Raw genomic sequence first — 20,084 nt, forward strand, 5'->3', positions numbered from 1 at the left:
GCAGGGAACATGGTGGATGGGATGGCTGTGGTTTGTGGGGGAGAGCTAAGATCCAGCAGATCAGTTGATCAACAAGTTGTGTAGAACCAGTTGTCCTTGACTTCAAATATTCTTTTTCACTGAAGCAAGAGTTGACAAAGTGCCAGCTCCCACCAGTCTCTCATTATCCTGGAAGATTATCTGGATACTAATTGTGGCTAATAGTGTGAGAATAATTCACAACCTTTTAAAAGTAAGCAAGTAATTTCAGGCATCCCTGGGCCCACTGCTTCTGCAGGCTAGCACAGGTACATGGTGAAACCAAAACAGTGCTCAAGATAGACACAAAAAGCAGGAGTAACTCAGCGGGACAGGCAGCATCTCTGGAGAGAAGGAATGGCTGACGTTTCGGGTCGAGACCCCTTCTTCAGACTGATCAGTCTTCTACCCAAAACGTCACCTATTCCTTTTCTCCAGAGATGCTGCCTGTCCCGCTGAGTTACTCTTGCTTTTTGTGTCTATCTTCGCAGTAACAAAGTGATTAGTTTAGCCTGATCTGGGAATCAAAATGCTCCAGCAGGATATTGTTATGTCAATTTTCAGAGCTTTATTCAATTAAATGAGTGAGGAATAATGGAAAAGAAAAACAGCCTCGTGGTTATAAATATTGGAATGTCCCAAACTGCTGTACAGTGCATGAGGTAATTTTGGCAAATGTAATCACAGTTGCAGGAAACGGGGCACCCAATTTGAACCGGACAAACTCCCATAAATAGATTTTGTTCATGGTGATGGTGCAGTGGTCTCATTGAACTGCTCTCATTATGTGTAAGAAACTAACTGCAGATGCTGGTACAAATCGAAGGTATTTATTCACAAAATGCTGGAGAAACTCAGCAGGTCAGGCAGCATCTCAGGAGAGAAGGAATGGGCGACGTTTCGGGTCGAGACCCTTCTTCAGACTCTCACTATGTTGTTAGGTTGGGGGATCCAGGATTTAGACCAGGCGGTGGTGGAGGATAAGTGATATCTTTGCAAGTTAAGGTAACAATGTGGTAACGATGAGATATTATCGGATATTTATTTTAGGTCATTTTGATTGAATGGTAGATGTTGTGTAAGTCACTGTATAACTCCTTGGGATTCTTCAAAAGGGCAGCACAGTTGTGCAGCTGGTAGAGCTGCTGCCTCACAGCACCAGAAACCCGTGTTCGATCCTAACCTCGAATGCTGTCTGTGTGGAGTTTGTACGTTCTCCCTGTAACTGCGTGGGTTTCCACCAGGTACTCTGGTTTCCTCCCACCTCCCCAAGACATCCGGGTTTGTGCATTCATTGGCCTCTGGAACTTCCCCTTTGTAGGGAAGATAGACACAAAAAGCTGGTGTAACTCAGCGGGACAGGCAGCATCTCTGGAGAGAAGGAATGGGTGACGTTTCGGGTCGAGACCCTTCTTTCAGACTGTTAGTAGGGAATGGATGAGAAAGTGCAATGACATAGAACTAGTGTGAACAGGGGATTGATGGTCGGCGTGGACTCGGTGGGCTGAAGGGCCTGTTTCCATGCTGTATTTCTAAACTAAACTAAACTAAACTTGATCTTTCACATGCAGTGAAGTGAGATGGTACATTCAAAAGATGGCCCCCTCCAAAACAGCAGTTTATCAGTATTACACAAAAATATACTATTTCTTTATGCTGAAGTCTTTGGAGTGGGACTCGAACTCAATAGTTCTAGTGCTGAAGCAAGACCCAGCTCTTGACATCTTTGATGCTTGGCATGGGAAATACATTCTCAAACTCAGTAGGTTTAGGCAAAGCAAACGTGATACCACATTGGCAAATTAAAAGTGAGCTCAAGAGGAAAGATGGCATTGCTGAGCGAAAGGTACAAGTGATTTATTGGAATGAAATGTGGAAACACTTTATTAGAGAGGTGAGGTTAGCCCAGGGAGTGAGAGAAATTAGCCCAGGGAGTGAGAGAAGTTGTCACAAGACCCCCATACAGGGAGTCCCTAGAGTTATGTGTAGGAAGGAACTGCAGATGCTGGTTTAAACCGAAGACAGACACAAAAAGCTGGAGTAACTCAGCGGGACAGGCAGCATCTCTGGTCCCTAGAGTTAGATGTTATTTTTTGTTATTTATAGTTGATGGAGATCGAGGAGAAGATTCGTAAAACACTAGCATTAAGAAGGAGTCCGGAATCACCATTGAGTTACTGGAAGTTTGACAATAGGCCAATGCAGTGCCTGTATGCTGCAGTTACAGGCCAAAACATTCTCATTTGTTTTGGTTTCATTCCATCAAAAGTAATGGAATCTGAGAGTGAACCTGATGGTTAAGTGTGCAAGAAGGCCTTGTTATCAGCAAGAAGGCCTGTGCAAGAAGGCCTTGTTATCAGCAAGAAGGCCTGTGCAAGAAGGCCTTGTTATCAGCGGTCTATGGACACTGAAGGGATGTCACTGTTGCCCAGTTTCCAGGACAGAGTAAGATGGATTGCAGTAACTCCAGTGCTCTTGATCACCTTGACTACCAAAAGACTTTTGACCCATTCTAGTCATTAAATTTAAAGGAGTTGGATTTGGTGTAATAAAAAAGCTTCTAAACATAATGAGTAGAGAAGTTACGCTTGGGGTTGCCAACGTTCTCACTCCCAAATAAGGGACACAGGGTGACATCACCGATCCGCGCCCCACGTGACCTCACCCAGCCAGTGGCCACGTGCTCCCACTCCACCAATGGCGGCTGCCCGGGCCGGGAGGTGAGTTGCTATGCAACCACCGTCAGGCAGTGCCCGGGCCTCCGGGCCTACACTGTCCGGGCCTACACTGTCCGGGCCTACAGCGGCCCCCGTGCCTACAGTGTCTGGGCCTACAGTGTCCGGGCCTTCAACGCCCCCCGAGCCTAATACGGGACAAGGGCGGTCCCATACGGGACAAACCAATTTAGCTCAACATACGGGATGTCCCGGCTAATACAGTTGGGACAGTTGGCAATCCTAGGTACACTGGAATCAGCTTGGCCACTCCAACCGCACTCATTAACTTGCGGGACTCCCACCCCTCCCCTGATATTAGTCTGAAGAAGGGTCTCGACCTGAAACGTCACCCATTCCTTCTCTCCTGAGATGCTGCCTGTCCTGCTGAGTTACTCCAGCATTTTGTGTCTACCATACTCTACAATTTGGTCCTTTTGTACAAACTGACCCCACATTCACTTAAAAATGCTGCCAATATTTATCAGGTCAGGCAGCATCCATGGAGAGAGAAACAGAAAAGTACTGTATTCATTGTAGGGTCTGGTATAAATGGAGTCACATTATTTACCATCTAGATGGTTCCAATTACAGGATCCTGGAATCTTCAAATATAATGTTGCACTTAAAAAGGATTATACTGTACATGAGACTGATTTTGTACTTCTGGGACTGCCACAATTCCTGGAAACTAAAGTTAATGCCCCAGAGAAAATTACGCAGGAAATCTATATATAACAAAATGGATCTGCAGGTTTCTAGCGGTCTAGTAAAACTTTCCACTTCAGGAACTCAAATAATTTAACTAATAAGCAGAAATAGAAAATGTTGCCATGTTTACGTAAAGGATAAATTATTATCTATAAAATGCGTACAATTAATTTGGAAGCAAAACAATACTGATGCAGTGATATCACAGTCAATGCAACAGAGCTTTCGAAGTGTGTAGGAAGGAACTGCAGATGCTGGTTTTGTACCGAAGATAGATACAAAATGCTGGAGTAACTCAGCAGGACAGGCAGCATCTCTGGAGAGAAGGAATGGGGGACGTTTCGGGTCGAGGCCCTTCTTCGGACCTTTCGAAGTGTCTAAATAAAAGCCTCAAATGTAATGTTTAATTTTTCCATTTAGTATTATGTCAAATGAAATTATATTTTCCTTTTCTTTTCTAATGGGTGTTTAAAACAGGGAGTATAAGAAGATAACTGCAGATGCTGGTACAAATTGAAGGTATTTATTCACAAAATGCTGGAGTAACTCAGCAGGTCAGGCAGCATCTCGGGAGAGAAGGAATGGGTGACGTTTCGGGTCAAGACCCTTCTTCAGACTGAAGAAGGGTCTCGACCCGAAACGTCACCCATTCCTTCTCTCCCGAGATGCTGCCTGACCTGCTGAGTTACTCCAGCATTTTGCGAATAAATACCTTCAATTTAAAACAGGGATATGTTTCAAGTCCAGTTTTTAATAGCTGGGCTGTTCCACCAATATCCTTGTTCTTTTCACTTCATTTCAATGTTTATGAGCAGTGAACACATCCGAGAAAGGGAGCAAAAAACGTATGATTTCAGTAAACTAAGTAGTTCCCGAAATGCTGACACTTAAAGAAAGGCTCTGATTTTAAAACCAGAAGTGCCAAAGGCTATATAATGCAGCCAAGAGGGGAAACAAATGATGTGTGCAATTGTATTCTCAGTGAGTAGATAGATTCAAGGAGCACATTTTATAAAAATAATAGAAGCAGACCGTCTACTAGCTTTTTAAATTTCAAAACACGTACATACTTACAAACAAACACCTGAAAGGAATGTTAGAAGATACGGTTTTAAATTAAAAATATAAACACAAATAAAGCAGGAATTGTAGATGATTGGTAATGCAAATTGCAGTATATGAAATGTGCAGGCATTGACCTTAATAAATTGGTTGGTGATGGGTTCCATTCAGCTGCAGGTATAATGTATCAATGTCTGCCGTACATGTCAAACGTGCCCTGGATTTCAGTTTGCTGCTGATTCAGTGTGTTAGTATTAATTAGTTAGAATATAGAACAGTGCAGCACAGGAACAGGGACATAAGGAACTGTAGATGCCGGTTTATAAAAAAAGTGCTGGAGTAACTCAGCGTGTCTGACAGCATCTCTGCGGTACGTGGATAGGTGACGTTTTGGGTCAAGATCGATCTTCAGACTGATTGTGGTGGTGAGGGGGGGGAGGGAGAAAGCTGGAAGAGAGGAGGGGCGGGACAAGGCCTGGCAAGTAACAGGTAGATACAGGTGTCAGCAGCAATCAGCAGCAGCAGCAGCCAGCAGCAATCAGCAGCAGCAGCAGCAGCACCAAGCTGTGTTGCTTGGGAAGTATTGTGTGGGGATAGTAAGGAGTAAGACCTGTGTGATCTCCCGGACAAGTTTCGATCGCCTAGCTTGGGGTCGGAAAGGAATTTCCCGGATTTTTTTTTTCCCAAATTGGCCTGGGTTTTTAATCCGGTTTTTCGCCTCTCCCAGGAGATCACTCAGTTGTTTTGGGTGGGCGTTTGGAGTGGTTGGAGCAGCGGCCGGGTGGTAGGTTTAAAAACAGAGCACGGGGCTTTGTTTGGGGAGTATGAGTGCCAGGGCAGTTTATTGTTCTGGGTGTCGGATGTGGGGAATCTGGGAGTCTGATAGTCTTCCAGACATCCACATCTGCGCCAGGTGCGACGAGATGGGGCTCCTAAGGGACCGTATTAGGAACCTGGAGCGGCAGATTGATGACCTCCGTCTGGTCAGGGAGAGTGAGGAGGTTATAGATAGGAGTTACAGAGAGGTGGTCACTCCAAGACCACAGGAGATAGACAAGTGGGTCACGGTTAGGGGGGGCAAGGAGCAGAGGCAGGGACTAGAGAGTACCCCGGTGGCTGTACCCCTTGGAAATAAGTACTCCTGTTTAAGTACTGTTGGGGGTACAGCCTACCTGGGGGCAGCGTCGGTGCCCGGGCCTCTGGCACGGAGTCCGGCCCTGTTGCTCAGAAGGGTAGGGAAAGGAAGAGGAGAGCGATAGTAATAGGGGACTCTATAGTGAGGGGGTCAGATAGGCGATTCTGTGGACGCAGTCGGGAGACCCGGATGGTGGTTTGCCTCCCTGGTGCCGGTGTCCGGGATGTGTCTGAGCGTGTCCAGGATATCCTGAAAGGGGAGGGAGAGGAGCCAGAGGTCGTGGTACATATAGGTACCAACAATATAGGTAGGATAAGGGAAGAGGTCCTGAAAGGAGAATTTAGGGGACTAGGAAGAGAGTTTAAAAAAAAGGACTTCCAAAGCAATAATCTCAGGCTTACTGCCTGTGCCACGCGATAGTGAGAATAGGAATGGAGTGAGGTGGAGGATAAATACGTGGCTGAGGAACTGGTGCAGGGAGCAGGGATTCAAGTTTCTGGATCATTGGGACCTCTTCTGGGGGAAGTATGACCTGTACAAAAAGGACGGGTTGCATCTGAACCTGAGAGGAACCAATATCCTGGCGGGGAGATTTGCTAAGGTAATTGCGGAGACTTTAAACTAGTACGGTTGGGGAGAGGGACTCAAACACAGATAGCTAATAGGCAGTGTGTGAGGCAGGAGGCAGAAAAGGGAAACACTCAGACCCAATATGTAGGAGAGAAAGAAGTGAAAAGAAATAAACTGAGAATAAGAAATGATGGGTCCCTTAAATATGTATATTTTAATGCTAGGAGCATTGTAAGAAAGGTGGGTGAGCTTAGAGCCTGGATTGACATCTGGAAGTATGATGTTGTGGCGATCAGTGAAACATGGTTGCAGGAGGGTTGCGATTGGCAATGAAATATTCCAGGATTTCATTGTTTCAGATGTGATAGAATCGGAGGGGCAAGAGGTGGGGGTGTTGCATTGCTTGTCAGAGAGGATATCACAGCAGTGCTTTGGCAGGACAGACTAGAAGGCTCGATTAGGGAGGCTGTTTGGGTGGAACTCAGAAATGAGAAAGGTTTAGCAACACTTATAGGGGTGTATTATAGACCGCCAAATAGGGAACGAGAATTGGAAGAGCAAATATGTAAGGAGATAGCAGATATTAGGGGTAAGCACAGAGTAGTGATTGTGGGTGATTTCAATTTTCCGTATATAGACTGGGAATCACATTCTGTTAAAGGACTGGATGGTTTGGAGTTTGTAAAATGTGTGCAGGATAGTTTTTTGCAGCAATACGTAGAGGTACCTACCAGAGAAGGGGCAGTGTTGGACCTCCTGTTGGGAAATGAGACGGGTCAGGTGACGGAGATATGTGTTGAGGAGCACTTTGGGTCTAGTGATCACAATGCCATTAGTTTCAATATAATTATGGAGAAGGTCAAATCTGGACCAAGGGTTGAGATTTTGGATTGGAGAAAGGCTGATTTTGAGGAGATGAGAAAAGATTTAAAAGGAGTGAAATGGAACTTTTTATTTTATGAAAAGGATATAATAGAGAAATGGAGGATATGTAAAGGTGAAATTTTGAGAGTACAGAGTCTTTATGTCCCTGTTCGGTGGAAAGGAAAGAATAATAATTTGAAAGAGCCGTGGTTTTCCAGGGAAATTGGACACTTGGTTCGGAAAAAGAGGGAGATATACAATAAATATAAGCGGCAGGGAATAAATGAGGTTCTTGAGGAATATAAAGAATGTAAAAGGAATCTTAAGAAGGAAATTAGAAAAGCGAAAAAAAGATATGAGGCTGCTTTGGCAAGTAATGTAAAAGTAAACCCCAAGGGGTTCTACAGATATGTCAATAGCAAAAGGAGAGCGAGGGATAAAATTGGTCCATTAGAGAGTCAGAGTGGACAGCTATGTGCTGAGCTGGAAGAAATGGGGGAGATATTAAACAATTTCTTTTCTTCGGTATTCACCGAGGAGAAGGATATTGAATTATGTGAGGTAAGCGAAACAAGTAGAGTAGTGATGGAAATTATGAGGATTAAAGAAGAGGAGGTACGGACACTTTTGAAAAATATAAAAGTGGATAAGTCTCCTGGTCCTGATAGGATATTCCCTAGGACATTGAGGGAAGTTAGTGCAGAAATAGCAGGGGCTATGACGGAAATATTTCAAACGTCATTAGAAACGGGGATGGTGCCGGAAGATTGGCGCATTGCGCATGTTGTGCCTTTGTTTAAAAAAGGTTCTAAAAGTAAACCTAGCAATTATAGACCTGTTAGTTTGACGTCTGTGGTGGGAAAATAAATGGAAAAGATACTTAGGGACAATATATATAATTATTTGGATAAACAAGGCCCGATTAGAAACAGTCAACATGGATTTGTGCCGTGAAGGTCATGTTTGACTAATCTTCTTGAATTTTTTGAAGAGGTTACCAGGGAAATTGATAAGGGCAAGGCTGTGGATGTTGTCTATATGGACTTCAGTAAGGCATTTGATAAGTCAAGTCAAGGTATGTAGGTTAATTGGCTGGGTAAATGTAAAAATTGTCCCTAGTGGGTGTAGGATAGTGTTAATGTACGGGGATCGCTGGGCGGCACGGACTTGGTGGGCCGAAAAGGCCTGTTTCCGGCTGTATGTATATGATATGATAAGTCAAGTCAATTTTATTTGTATAGCACATTTAAAAACAACCCACGTTGACCAAAGTGCTGCACATCTGATTAGGAAAAAGAAAAAAGAAACATACAGTGGCAGGCAGCCAAACACAATGGCGCGGCCATCTTGAACAAAATGTTTAACTAAAGCAGAATGGTGTCCCGCGGCCGCGCCAGGTTCCACATGGAAGGTTGATTAAGAAGGTTAAATCGTTGGGTATTAATAGTGAGGTTGCAAAATGGATTCAACAATGGCTGAATGGGAGATACCAGAGGGTAATGGTTGACAATTGTATGTCAGGTTGGAGGCCAGTTTCTAGTGGAGTACCCCAAGGATCTGTGTTGGGTCCACTGTTGTTTGTCATTTACATTAATGATCTGGATGATGGTGTGTAAATATGCAGATGATACTAAGATGGGTGGTGTAGTTAATAATGAAGTAGCGTTTCAAAGTCTACAGAGAGACTTGGGCCTTTTGGAAGGGTGGGCTGAAAGATGGCAGATGGAGTTTAATGCTGATAAGTGTGAGGTGCTGCATTTTGGTAGGACAAATCAAAATAGGATGTACAGGGTAAATGGTAGGGAATTGAGGAATGCAGTGGAACAGAGGGATCTGGGAATAACTGTGCATTGTTCCCTGAAGGTGGAATCTCATGTGGATAGGGTGGCGAAGAAGGCGTTTGGTATGCTTGTCTTTATAAATCAGAGCATCGAATATAGAAGTTGGGATGTAATGTTAAAATTGTACAGGGCATTGGTGAGGCCGAATCTGGAGTATGGTGTGCAGTTCTGGTCGCCAAATTATAGGAAGGATGTCGACAAAATGGAGAGGGTACAGAGGAGATTTACTAGAATGTTGCCAGGGTTTCAGCACTTAAGCTACAGAGAGAGGTTGAACAGGTTGGGTCTTTATTCTTTGGAGCGTAGAAGGTTGAGGGGGGACTTGATAGAGGTTTTTAAAATTTTAAGAGGGACGGACAGAGTTGACGTGGGTAGGCTTTTCCCTTTGAGAGTGGGGAAGATTCCAATAAGGGGACATAGCTTCAGAATTGAGGGACAAAAGTTTAGGGGTAACATGAGGGGTAACTTCTTTACTCAGAGGGTGGTGGCTGTATGGAATGGGCTTCCGGTGGAAGTGGTGGAGGCAGGCTCGATTTTATTATTTAAGAGTAAATTGGATAGGTATATGGATAAGAGGGGATTAGAGGGTTATGGTCTGAGAGCAGGTAGATGAGACTAGGTCAGAGAGAGTGGTCGGCGTGGACTGGTAGGGCCGGACAGGCCTGTTTCCTATGCTGTAGTTGTTATATGGTTATATGAAGGGGGATTTCAACAGGTGGTTGGACAAAGGCCAAAGATGAAAAGACAAAAGAATTGAAGATTTGTGAATTGTGAAGCTGGAGGAAGGAATGTAGGGGAGGGGGAGAGGGAAAAATAGGTGCGAGTCAAGGTGGAATGCAGGGGGGGGGGAAGAGGTGGGGAGGGGGGTGATGGTACTAACCTAAAATTGGAGAATTCAATGTTCATATCATTGTTGTAAGCTACCCAAGCGGAATGTGAGGTGCTGTTCCACTGTTACACATGTGGAATGTGGCAATGGAGGAGGCACATGTCAGAAAGGTCAGTATGGTAATAAAACAGAGAAACATAGAAATATAGAAAATAGGTGCAGGAGGAGGCCATTTGGCCCTTCGAGCCAAATTTATTGTGATCATGGCTGATCATCCACAATCAGTAACCTGTGCCTGCCTTCTCCCCATATCCCTTGATTCCACTAGTCCCTAGAGCTCTTTCTAACTCTCTTTTAAATTCATCCAGTGAATTGGCCTCCACTGCCCTCTGTGGCAGAGAATTCCACAAATTCACAACTCTCTGGGTGAAAAAGTTTTTTCTCACCTCAGTTTTAAATGGCCTCCCCCTTATTCTTAGACTGTGGCCCCTGCATGGCACTCCACTCGCCACTGCCTGCCATTCTGGACTCCCCAACATAGGGAACATTTTTCCTGCATCAAGCTTGTCCAGTCCTTTTATAATTTTATACTTTTCTATAGGATCCCCTCTCATCCTTCTAAACTCCAGTGAATACAAGCCCAGCATTTCCAATGTTTCCTCCTATGACAATCCCGCCATCCCGGGGATTAACCTCGTTAACCTACACTGCACTGCCTCAGTAGCAAGGATGACCTTCCTCAAATTTGGAGACCAAAACTGCACACAATACTCCAGTTATGGTCTCACCAGGGCCCTGTACAACTGCAGAAGGACCTCTTTACTCCGAAACTCAAATCCTCTTGTTATGAAGGCCAACATGCTATTAGCTTTTTTCACTGCCTGCTGTACCTGCATGCTTACTTTCAGTGACTGGTGTACAAGGACACCCAGGTCTTGTTGCACTTCCCCTTTACCTTACCTGACACCATTGAGATAATAATCTGCCTCCTTGTTTTTGCCGCCAAAGTGGATAATCTCACATTTATCTACATTATCACCATCTGCCACGCATCTGCCCACTCACTCAACCTGTCCAGGTCACCCTGCAACCTCCTAACATTCTCTTTGCAGTTCACACTAACACCCAGCTTTATGTCATTTGCAAACTTGCTAGTGTTACTTCTAATTCCATCATCCAAATAATTTATATATATTGTAAATAGTTGCGGCCCCAACACCGAGCCTCGCGGCACTCCACTCACTACCCAACACCGAGCCTCGCGGCACTCCACTCACTACCCAGCACCGAGCCTAGCGGTACTCCACTCACTACCCAACACCGAGCCTTGCGGCACTCCACTCACCACCCAGCACCGAGCCTTGCGGCACTCCACTCACCACCCAGCACCGAGCCTCGCGGTACTCCACTCATCACCCAGCACCGAGCCTTGCGGTACTCCACTCACCACCCTGCACTGAGCCTCGCGGCACTCCACTCACCACCCAGCACCGAGCCTAGCGGTACTCCACTCACTACCCAGCACCGAGCCTCGCGGCACTCCACTCGCCAGTGCCTGCCATTCTGAAAAGGACCCAATGGGAAAGGGAGTTCAAATAGTTAGAAAATGGGAGATCCAGTAGGCTTGGAGGACCAAGTATAAAGCTTCAGCGAAACAGTCATCGATTCTACGCTTGGTCTCGCCGATGAACAGGAGCCCACATATCGAACACCCGATGCAGTAGATGAGGTTAGAGGAGGTGCACGTGAACCTCTGTCTCACCTGGAAGGACTGCTGGGGTCCCTGGATGGAGGTGAGGGAGGAAGTATAGGAAGTTGTTCCATCTCCTGCGGTTGCAGGGGAAAGTACCTGGGAAGCGGGTGGTTTGGGTGGGAAGGGGCGAGCAGTCTTTGTGGAAGGCAGAAAGGGGTGGGGATGGGAAGATGTGACTGGAGGTGGAATTGTGTTGGAGGTGATGGAAATGTTGGAGAATGATGTGTTGGATGCGGAGGCTGGTGGGGGTGAAAGGTGAGGACCAGGGGAACTCTCATCCCTGTTCCGTCTGGGAGTAGGGGGAGCGAGGGCAGAACTACGAGTGGAAGAGGAGACACCTGTGAGGGATCCATCTATGACAGAAGGGGAAACCCACGTTTACCAAAGAAAGAGGACATCTCGGATGTCCTAGAAAGGAAAGTCTCAACCTGGAAGCCAATGTGGTGAAGATGGAGGAATAGTGAGTAGGGAATAATGTCTTTGGAAGAGGCAGGGTAGGAGGGAGTGCAGTCCAGAAAACTGTGGGAGCTGGTAGGTTTATAGTACACATTAGTCGATAGTCTGTCCCCCGTGATGGAGACATAGCGATCAAGAAAGGGGAGAGAGGTGTCGGAGATAGTCCAGGTGAATTTGAGGACAGGGTGGAAGTTAGTGATGAAGTTAATGAAGTCTACGATCTGCATGGGTGTAGGAGGCAGTTGTCAATGTAGTGGAGAAAGGGTTTGGGGATAGGGCCGGTGTATGCCTGAAATAAGGACTGTTCCACGTAACGGATAAAATGGCAGGCACAGCTGGGGCCCACGCGAGTGTCCACTACACCTTGAACTCGGAGAGAAGTCAAAGGAGAAGTTGTTGATGGTGAGGACAAGTTCTGCCAAGCAAACGTGAGTGTAGTCGGAGTGAAATTGATTGGTTTTTACTTAACAGTACCTTGCTTTCGATATTATTCACAGAAAAGGATAAATGCAAAGAGGACAAGCAGAGGGAGGATATACTGATCCAGAAAATCCAGAATTTGGTGGAGAAAAGGGACTTCCTGGTTGAAGATGCAGAAGTGGAGAGATTACGGTAAAACATTGAATCTGATAGTCATTCATTTCATTTACGTTTTTTCCTACCTATTTCATTCTCCACTTGTAGAAAAAAAGGAGCAGGGTTCTGGTCTCCTTGACAACACTGCTTATAATGATACTCCTTTAATTCTAAAGATAGACACAAAAAGCTGGAGTAACTCAGCAGGTCAGACAGCGTCACTGGAGAAACGGAATAGGTGATGTTTCAGGTCGAGACCCTTCTGCGCTTCCTTTAATACTAGATTTGTGATTAACTTTAATTTCATAGTCTTATTCATTAATTTTTGCCCAATTTATTTGTAGTACTAGCAGTAGTCAATTAAAATAAATGGGATCTGAACAATGCCAGAGTCTATTATCAATGCATAATTAACCCTGTGGTGGGAACCTTGTGAACCACTGCAGTTCTTTTGGTGAAGATGGTCCCTCAGTGTTGTGGGAGAGGGAGTTCCAGGACTTGGTCCCAGAGGCAATGAAGGATTGGTGAACATATATATGGTGGTTGTGACAGGGGCCTTTGTTCATCTCATTCGTGGAGACTGGGGAAATACTGCTGGAGGAGCCTGCAGTGCCAGTGGTGAAGGGAATGAATGTTTAGGGTGGTTGGTGTAGTACAAACAGCGCGCGCACCTTTTTGTCGAATATTAAAACATACATGACACTGGATGCTGGCTTGTTCATGTTAATCTGTGTTAAAATGGGTGATTTATATCAATACATAACCTTCCAGATTAGTCTCTCATGGGGCCAAGGTTAAGGCTTTCTTTGCTAAACTCCATACAAACAACATCCCATGTTGGTCCTCTTGGAAATCTCGTCAAAAAACTATCAAATTTGAGAGACACAACTTCTCATTCACAAAGCCGTGCTGACTATCCGTAATCAGTCCTTGCCCGTCCAAATGCTGGTAGATCCTGTCCCTAAAATTCCCCTCCAATGTTACCCACCACTTATGTCAGGCTCATCTACCTGTGATCCCTGGCTTGTTCTTGTACCTTACCCTAGTTTCCCACAAAGTCCAAGGGTCGAAACCTGAGGACTTATCCACCTTAATATTCTTTAAGACTGCTGGCATCTCCTCTTTTGTAATTATGTTACGGTCCAATGCATTGTTACTCATTTCCCTCAGTTCCTTTTCTTGCACGGCCATCTGAGATGCAAATCAAAAGGTGTGTGCCCTGAAGGTGCAATGGCAAAATGACAAAGTTTAATCATTTAAACATCCATAAATCAAGGAAGACCCACGTGTGATATTTCAGACTGGAAAATGTTTCTAATTCTATTTTGTGGACATTTATTCTCACAGAGAAAGGGAAGAAGACAAGGAAATGGAAGAGTTTCTCCAGTCAAAGTTAAGACCACTAAAACATGTAACTAAAGCACCTCTGGGTAAGTCAAGCACCTCTGGGTAAAGCACCTCTGGGTAAGTTAAGACCACTAAAACATGTAACTAAAGCACCTCTGGGTAAGTCAAGATTAAAACAAGTCAACCTTGAAAACAGCTTTCACTTTGATTGTCACTTTGATTTTCATTCCAAGCTCTTCTGACATCTAAGCCCTGTTCCCTCGCCCCTCCTCAGTTCATCATGTGCCTAAGGGATCTTGGCCTCACCAGTGGGGCCTGGCAATCTTTGCGTTGTCCAAACTGCCTGAACCATGCGGCTTGCTACAAAAACAGATACAGGTTCTCCCCGACTTACGATGCTTCAACTTACAATATTTCGACTTTGCGATGGTGCAAACGGCAGCGAGCCGCGGCTGGCTTCATGGCCACGTGATCGCGTGTAATTCAATACATTTCGACTTACGATGTTTTCGATTCCCGATGGGTTTCTCAGAAAGTGACCCCATCGTAAGTTGAGGAGCACCTGTAGTGTTGGAAACACTCAAACAGGTCAGGCAGCATCTATGGTGCGAGGAACAGAGTTAATTCCAGAGGCTGAAGACCCTGCTTCACAACTGGGAAGGGTAGTTTTTTGTCGCAGAGAAGGTGGGGGATGGTTCAGGAAGACAAAGGATAGATCAAAGTCAGTCTGCCATTGTGTTGAGTTGCAGAGGTCATTTACTCTAGGAGAATGTGGGATGGATTTGCAATGTTGTGGGGATGCAGGCAACCTCTGCTGGGTGGGAACTCTGTTCACGAGCAACCTCTGCATGGTTGAGTTACACACCCTGGTTTCACTGCACATTGCCCCAGGCTGGCCTATATTTTTATGTAAATATATTACAGTGCCTGGCAGCTGCATTTCTGGGAGGAAAGCCAGGGCAAAGGGAATATCTCTGGCAGTGTCAAGCCAGGATTGCTCAGGGGATCCCAATATTTATGGATCTGGCTGGTTAAGAGATTAACGAGAAGAACTGCAGGGAAGAATAACAAGCAGAGGGATAAGATAACACTGTGAAAGGCAGGTCAGAGCTGTTGCTGAACCGGAAACCAGAAGGAGAATGCTAGAGGAGCCCAAGAGGTGGGACAGTGTCTGTGGAGAGGGAAATGCTGAGTTAACATCACAGATGGATAACCTTGTAACCCAACTGGGCAGTTCTAGTAGAAACACTGAGAGCAAATATTGATTTCTGAAGGCTGCAACAACTGTCAATTTGCCACCTTCAGAAGTCAATATCAAATTTACAGTGAACTTCATTGCAGTAGCACAGAAGACCATGGACATATAGTCACTGGGAGAATAAGATCGGAAATTGTCCCAAGCGAGGCCAAGAGGAACATTATTCTTGCTCCGGCCAGAAGAGGGGTGAGAGCAAGAAATACTGTCAAGGGCCCTTGTTAATTATGGTAGAGGATAAGGGAAATGGAAGAAATCTCAGAGAAACGAGTGTGGAAAGTCTTGTTATCAAAACTGATAAAATGGAGATAGAAGACCTGGGAGAATGGAACAGAGTCCTTGCAGGGAGCAGGGTCGGGGGAAATATAGTTGAGATAGCTTTGAGGAGTCTGTCGGCTTGCAATTGGCTGCAAGTCAAGTCATCCCTGAGATGAAGTCAGTGAAATCTAGGGGAAAATGGAAAAACACAAGGAACTGGAGATGCTGGAATCTTGTGCAAAACACAAGTACTGGAGTAACTCAGTGGGCCAGGCAGAATGTACGGAGGATACGGTTAGTTGACATTTCAGGTCAGAAGAAGGTCGAGATCCGAAACGTCACGTGTCCATGTCCTCCTGAATGGTGCCTGACCCACGAACTTACTCCAGCAGTTTGAGTTTTGCTCAGGGAAGAGCCAGGTAGGTGTGTACAGTGAGAAAGTGAAAGCAGGGTGGTAACTGGCATCAAAAATAATGAAATGTTTGAGTTCGATATAAGTAGTGGAAGCTGTCAATATGTCAGAAAGAGTTGAGGGGACGTGAAACGAAGACTGGTCCATGTGAAAGAGACAGGCAGAGCCCAAGCCCATGCAATTTAAATGGACCTTTAATCTGGAGAAAGTGAGTGAAGGAAAAATTGTTCAACATGAGAATGTACTTTCAAACAGGCAAGTGTGCTGGCAGATGCGATCAATATCCAGCTGTATCCTTTGATTACCTTTCTCACTACCTAGAACTCTGTCAATGTTTATGCCATCTACAGTTATTAACTTTACTCACCTTAGCGAACTTAGTTTGCTCGCTTTATTGTTGTACATGTTAACCGATTATGTACTTGAAATAAAATCCTACTATTTTCATTATTTTAATACTGCAGAGACACCAAAAGAGTTATCGGCAGTTAATGAACCTCCTCCAAACAAACCATCAGTGGCCAAAGCTGGAATGGCCTTAATAAAAGATTGCTGTGGAACTACGCAATGCAATATTATGTAGTCCCCCACTAATTATGTCTGAATCTCGTCTCTCAGTGTTTGTGAAAGAGATTGGCACCCAAGCTGGATGAGGAACAGCTGACCATACCATACTGCGGTACAACACTGCATTGAAGTGACCCTTCATGCATGGATCACGAACTCTGCATGCTGAAAAGGAAAACGCATCTTGTTTCCAGTGGTAGAATAAGAACCTTTTTATACCTGGCATGTGTGATAACAAAGTAGTTTATGAAATTGTTCCGGAGGTAAAAACACGACACAATGCGCACCACTTCTGAAACGTCCTACTTACACTGATAGGATTTCACAGGGCTTTCATGGAACAAATCTTCGAGGCTTATTTCATATGATTCTCTAGATTCTGCCAGGCATTTCAGCCGGGGACTCCAAACAAATACACTTGCAGTGAAAGGGCACATTCAGCTACTGAAAGTCAGGTAACAAACTTTTCAAATTTAAACTCAGCGACTTACTTTACAGGGTTGGAGACTAATTCTGTTCTGTGGATACCAAGTAGAGATTGTGATGTATCATATTTTAAAATGTGTCCTTATTGTGTTACAATCAAGTGTTCCCTTATTGATAACTAGGGGATTGTTAATGTACTATAAAGGTAAATTGCGATTTGTCATTAATTAAACGTAGAGCAGCAGCATTGTTAGAACTTTGCAAGTTAAGTTCTGAAATAAAAAGATCTACAAATTCAAGATTTGAGGTTTGGGGAAAATATGTTCATCTTTGGGAGGGACAAAAGATGGGTGGGGTTGATCACTGTTAAAGTTGAATTTCTACCCCATGTTCTTTGAAGTACGTAATTAGATCGAAGAACAATTATATTTCTTATTTATATTCTTCTTGGTTATGTTTGAATAAAAGTTTGTTTTCTTCCTTTGTGCATCACTTTCTATGCTCAGCACAAAAGCAACTGGTTACTTTCAGGGGCTCAAGTATGGCACCCACTTTAAACATAGGAAACATAGAAAATGGGTGCAGGAGGAGGCCATTTGGCCATCGAGCCAGCACCACCATTCATTGTGATCATGGCTGATCATCCACAATCAGGAACCCGCGCCTGCCTTCTCCCTATATCCCTTGATTCCACTAGCCCCAAAAGCTCTATCTAACTCTTTTAAATTCATCCAGTGAATTGGCCTCCACTGCCCTCTGTGGCAGAGAATTCCACAAATTCATAACTTTCTGGGTGAAAATGTTTTTTTCTCATCTCAGTTTTAAATGGCCTCCCCTTTATTCTTAGATTGTGGCCCCTGGTTCTGGACTCCCCCAACATTGGGAAAAAATTTCCTGCATCTAGCTTGTCCAGTCCTTTTATAATTTTATACATTTCTATAAGATCCCCTCTCATCCTAAATTCCAGTGAATACAAGCCCAGTCTTTCCAATCTTTCCTCATATGACAGTCCTGCCATCCCATGGATTAACCTTGTGAACCTACGCTGCACTGCCTCAACAGCAAGGATGTCCTTCCTCAAATTAGGAGACCAAAATTGCACACAATACTCCAGATGTGGTCTCACCAGGGCCATGTACAACGACAGAAGGACCTCTTTACTCCTGTACTCAAATCCTCTTGTCATGAAGGCCAACATGCCATTAGCTTTCACTGATTGCTACACCTGCATGTTTACTTAGTGACTGGTGTACAAGGACACCCAGGTTTCGTTGCACTTCCGATTTACCTAATCTGACACCATTGAGATATAATAATCTGCCTCCTTGTTCTTGCCGCCAAAGTGGATAACCTGACATTTAACTACATTATACTGCATCTGCCCACTCACTCAACCTGTCCATGTCACCCTGCAACCTCCTAGCATCCTCTTCGCAGTTCACACTGCCACCCAGCTTTGTGCCATCTGCAAATTTGCTAGTGTTACTTTTAATTCCATCATCTAAATCATTAATATTGTAAATAGTTGCGGTCCCAACACCGAGCCTTGCAGCACGCCACTCGTCACTTCCTGCCATTCTGACAGGGACCCGTTTATTCCTACTCTTTGTTTCCTGTCTGCCAACCAATTCTCTATCCATGTCAATACCCTACCCCAAATACCCTGTGCTCTAATTTTGCCCACTAATCTTCTGTGTGGGAACATCCTCAAAAAATTCAGAAGATAATCAAGCAGAATTTCTCCTTCATTAATCTATGCTGACTAAGACAAATCCTTTTATTGCTATCCAAATGTGCCGTTATTACTTCTTTAATAATTGACTCCAGCATCTTCCCCACCACCGATGTCAGGCTAACTGATCTATAATTCCGTTTTCTCTCTCGCTCCTTTCTTGAAAAGTGGGATAACATTAGCTACCCTCCAATCCACAGGAACTGATCCTGAATCTATTGAACATTGGAAAATGATCACCAATGCGTCCACGATTTATAGAGCCACCTCCTTGAGTACCCTGGGATGCAGACCATCAGGCCCTGGGGATTTATCAGCCTTCAGTCCACCCAATACTATTTCTCGTTTAATGCAAATTTCTTTCAGTTCCTCTGTCTCCCTAGATCCTCTGTCCACTAGTACATCTGGGAGATTGTTTGTGTCTTCCTTAGTGAAAACACATCCAAAGTACCTGCTCAACTCTTCTGCCATTTCCTTGTTACCCATAATAATTTCACCCGTGTTTGCCTTCAAGGGACCCACATTTGTCTACACTAATCTTTTTTCTCTTAACATACCTGCAGCTTTTACTATCCTTTATATTCTTGGCCAGCTTCCCCTCATACTTCATCTTTTCAGCCTGTATTGCCCTTTTTGTTACCTTCTGTGTCCTTTGAAAGTTCCCCAATCCTCTGGCTTCCCGCTACTCTTTGCTATGTCATACATCTTTTCTTTTAGTTTTATTCCATCCCTAACTTCCCTTGTCAGCCACGGTTGCCTCTTACTCCCATTAAAATCTTTCTTCCTCTTTGGAATGAAATGATCCTGCATCTTCTGGATTATGCCCAGAAATTCCTGCCATTGCTGTTCCACCGTCATTCCTGCTAGGATCCTTTTCCAGTCGACCTTGGCCAGCTACTCTCTCATGCCTTCAGAGTCCCCTTTGTTCAACTGTAGAAGGCAGGAACGCATATGGTGGGCTAATGAAAAGAGACAGAACCAGGCAGTGCTAAAACTAACTTTAAAGCATATTTGCACTCACCTGAACAGAGGAAAGTAAACTTTTGTCTCTCTCCTGACTAATTGTAGTCTTTGTATTGAAATGCTGTCAAATTCTCTAATATTTGTCATTATTTAATGTTGAATCTTTTACCCATTTAGGTCTATTTTAATGAAATGTACAATTATTGAAATGTGATTAAACAGTTGTGTGTTTAGATCTTGAACATAATAAAGTTATTAGCTTGGCAATGAGCCGTTTCTTTATTATGTAGGGGGAAATGCAGTGCTCATGTTGGTTGTGTGGAAAAAAACCGTATACGTTGAAAATCTGAAATAAAAATAGAAAATGTTGGATGCATTGAGCAGTCAGGCAGCATCTATATTTGTTCATGTTTTTGGTCAAAGACTCTTTGTCAGAACTGGGAAAGCGAAAACAAATTAGTTTTAAATTGCAGTGTAATCAACAGAGGGTGGCACAGCAGTAGAATTGCTGCCTTACAGCACCCAAGACCAGAATCTGATCCTAACTGCGGGTTCTGTCTGTACAGAACAGTACAGACTCCCTGTGACTGACCGA

The 20,084-nt window shown here is 44.4% G+C and overlaps 1 protein-coding gene across 1 annotated transcript in view; it reads left to right on the forward strand.

Moving 5' to 3' along the window:
- The window catches only part of LOC144604144 (bMERB domain-containing protein 1-like), a 68,864-nt gene extending 49,108 nt beyond the window's left edge, over positions 1-19,756 (forward strand). Inside the window, exons 4-6 of the mRNA XM_078418331.1 lie at positions 12,451-12,565; positions 13,877-13,959; positions 16,266-19,756. Coding sequence (XP_078274457.1) covers positions 12,451-12,565; positions 13,877-13,959; positions 16,266-16,384 — 317 coding nt within the window. The 3' untranslated portion in view covers positions 16,385-19,756. The remainder of the gene's footprint in view (positions 1-12,450; positions 12,566-13,876; positions 13,960-16,265) is intronic.
- The last annotated feature ends 328 nt before the right edge of the window (positions 19,757-20,084 follow it).

The sequence above is a fragment of the Rhinoraja longicauda genome, chromosome 21, assembly GCF_053455715.1.
Source record: "Rhinoraja longicauda isolate Sanriku21f chromosome 21, sRhiLon1.1, whole genome shotgun sequence".
Classification (NCBI taxonomy): Eukaryota; Metazoa; Chordata; class Chondrichthyes; order Rajiformes; family Arhynchobatidae; genus Rhinoraja; species Rhinoraja longicauda.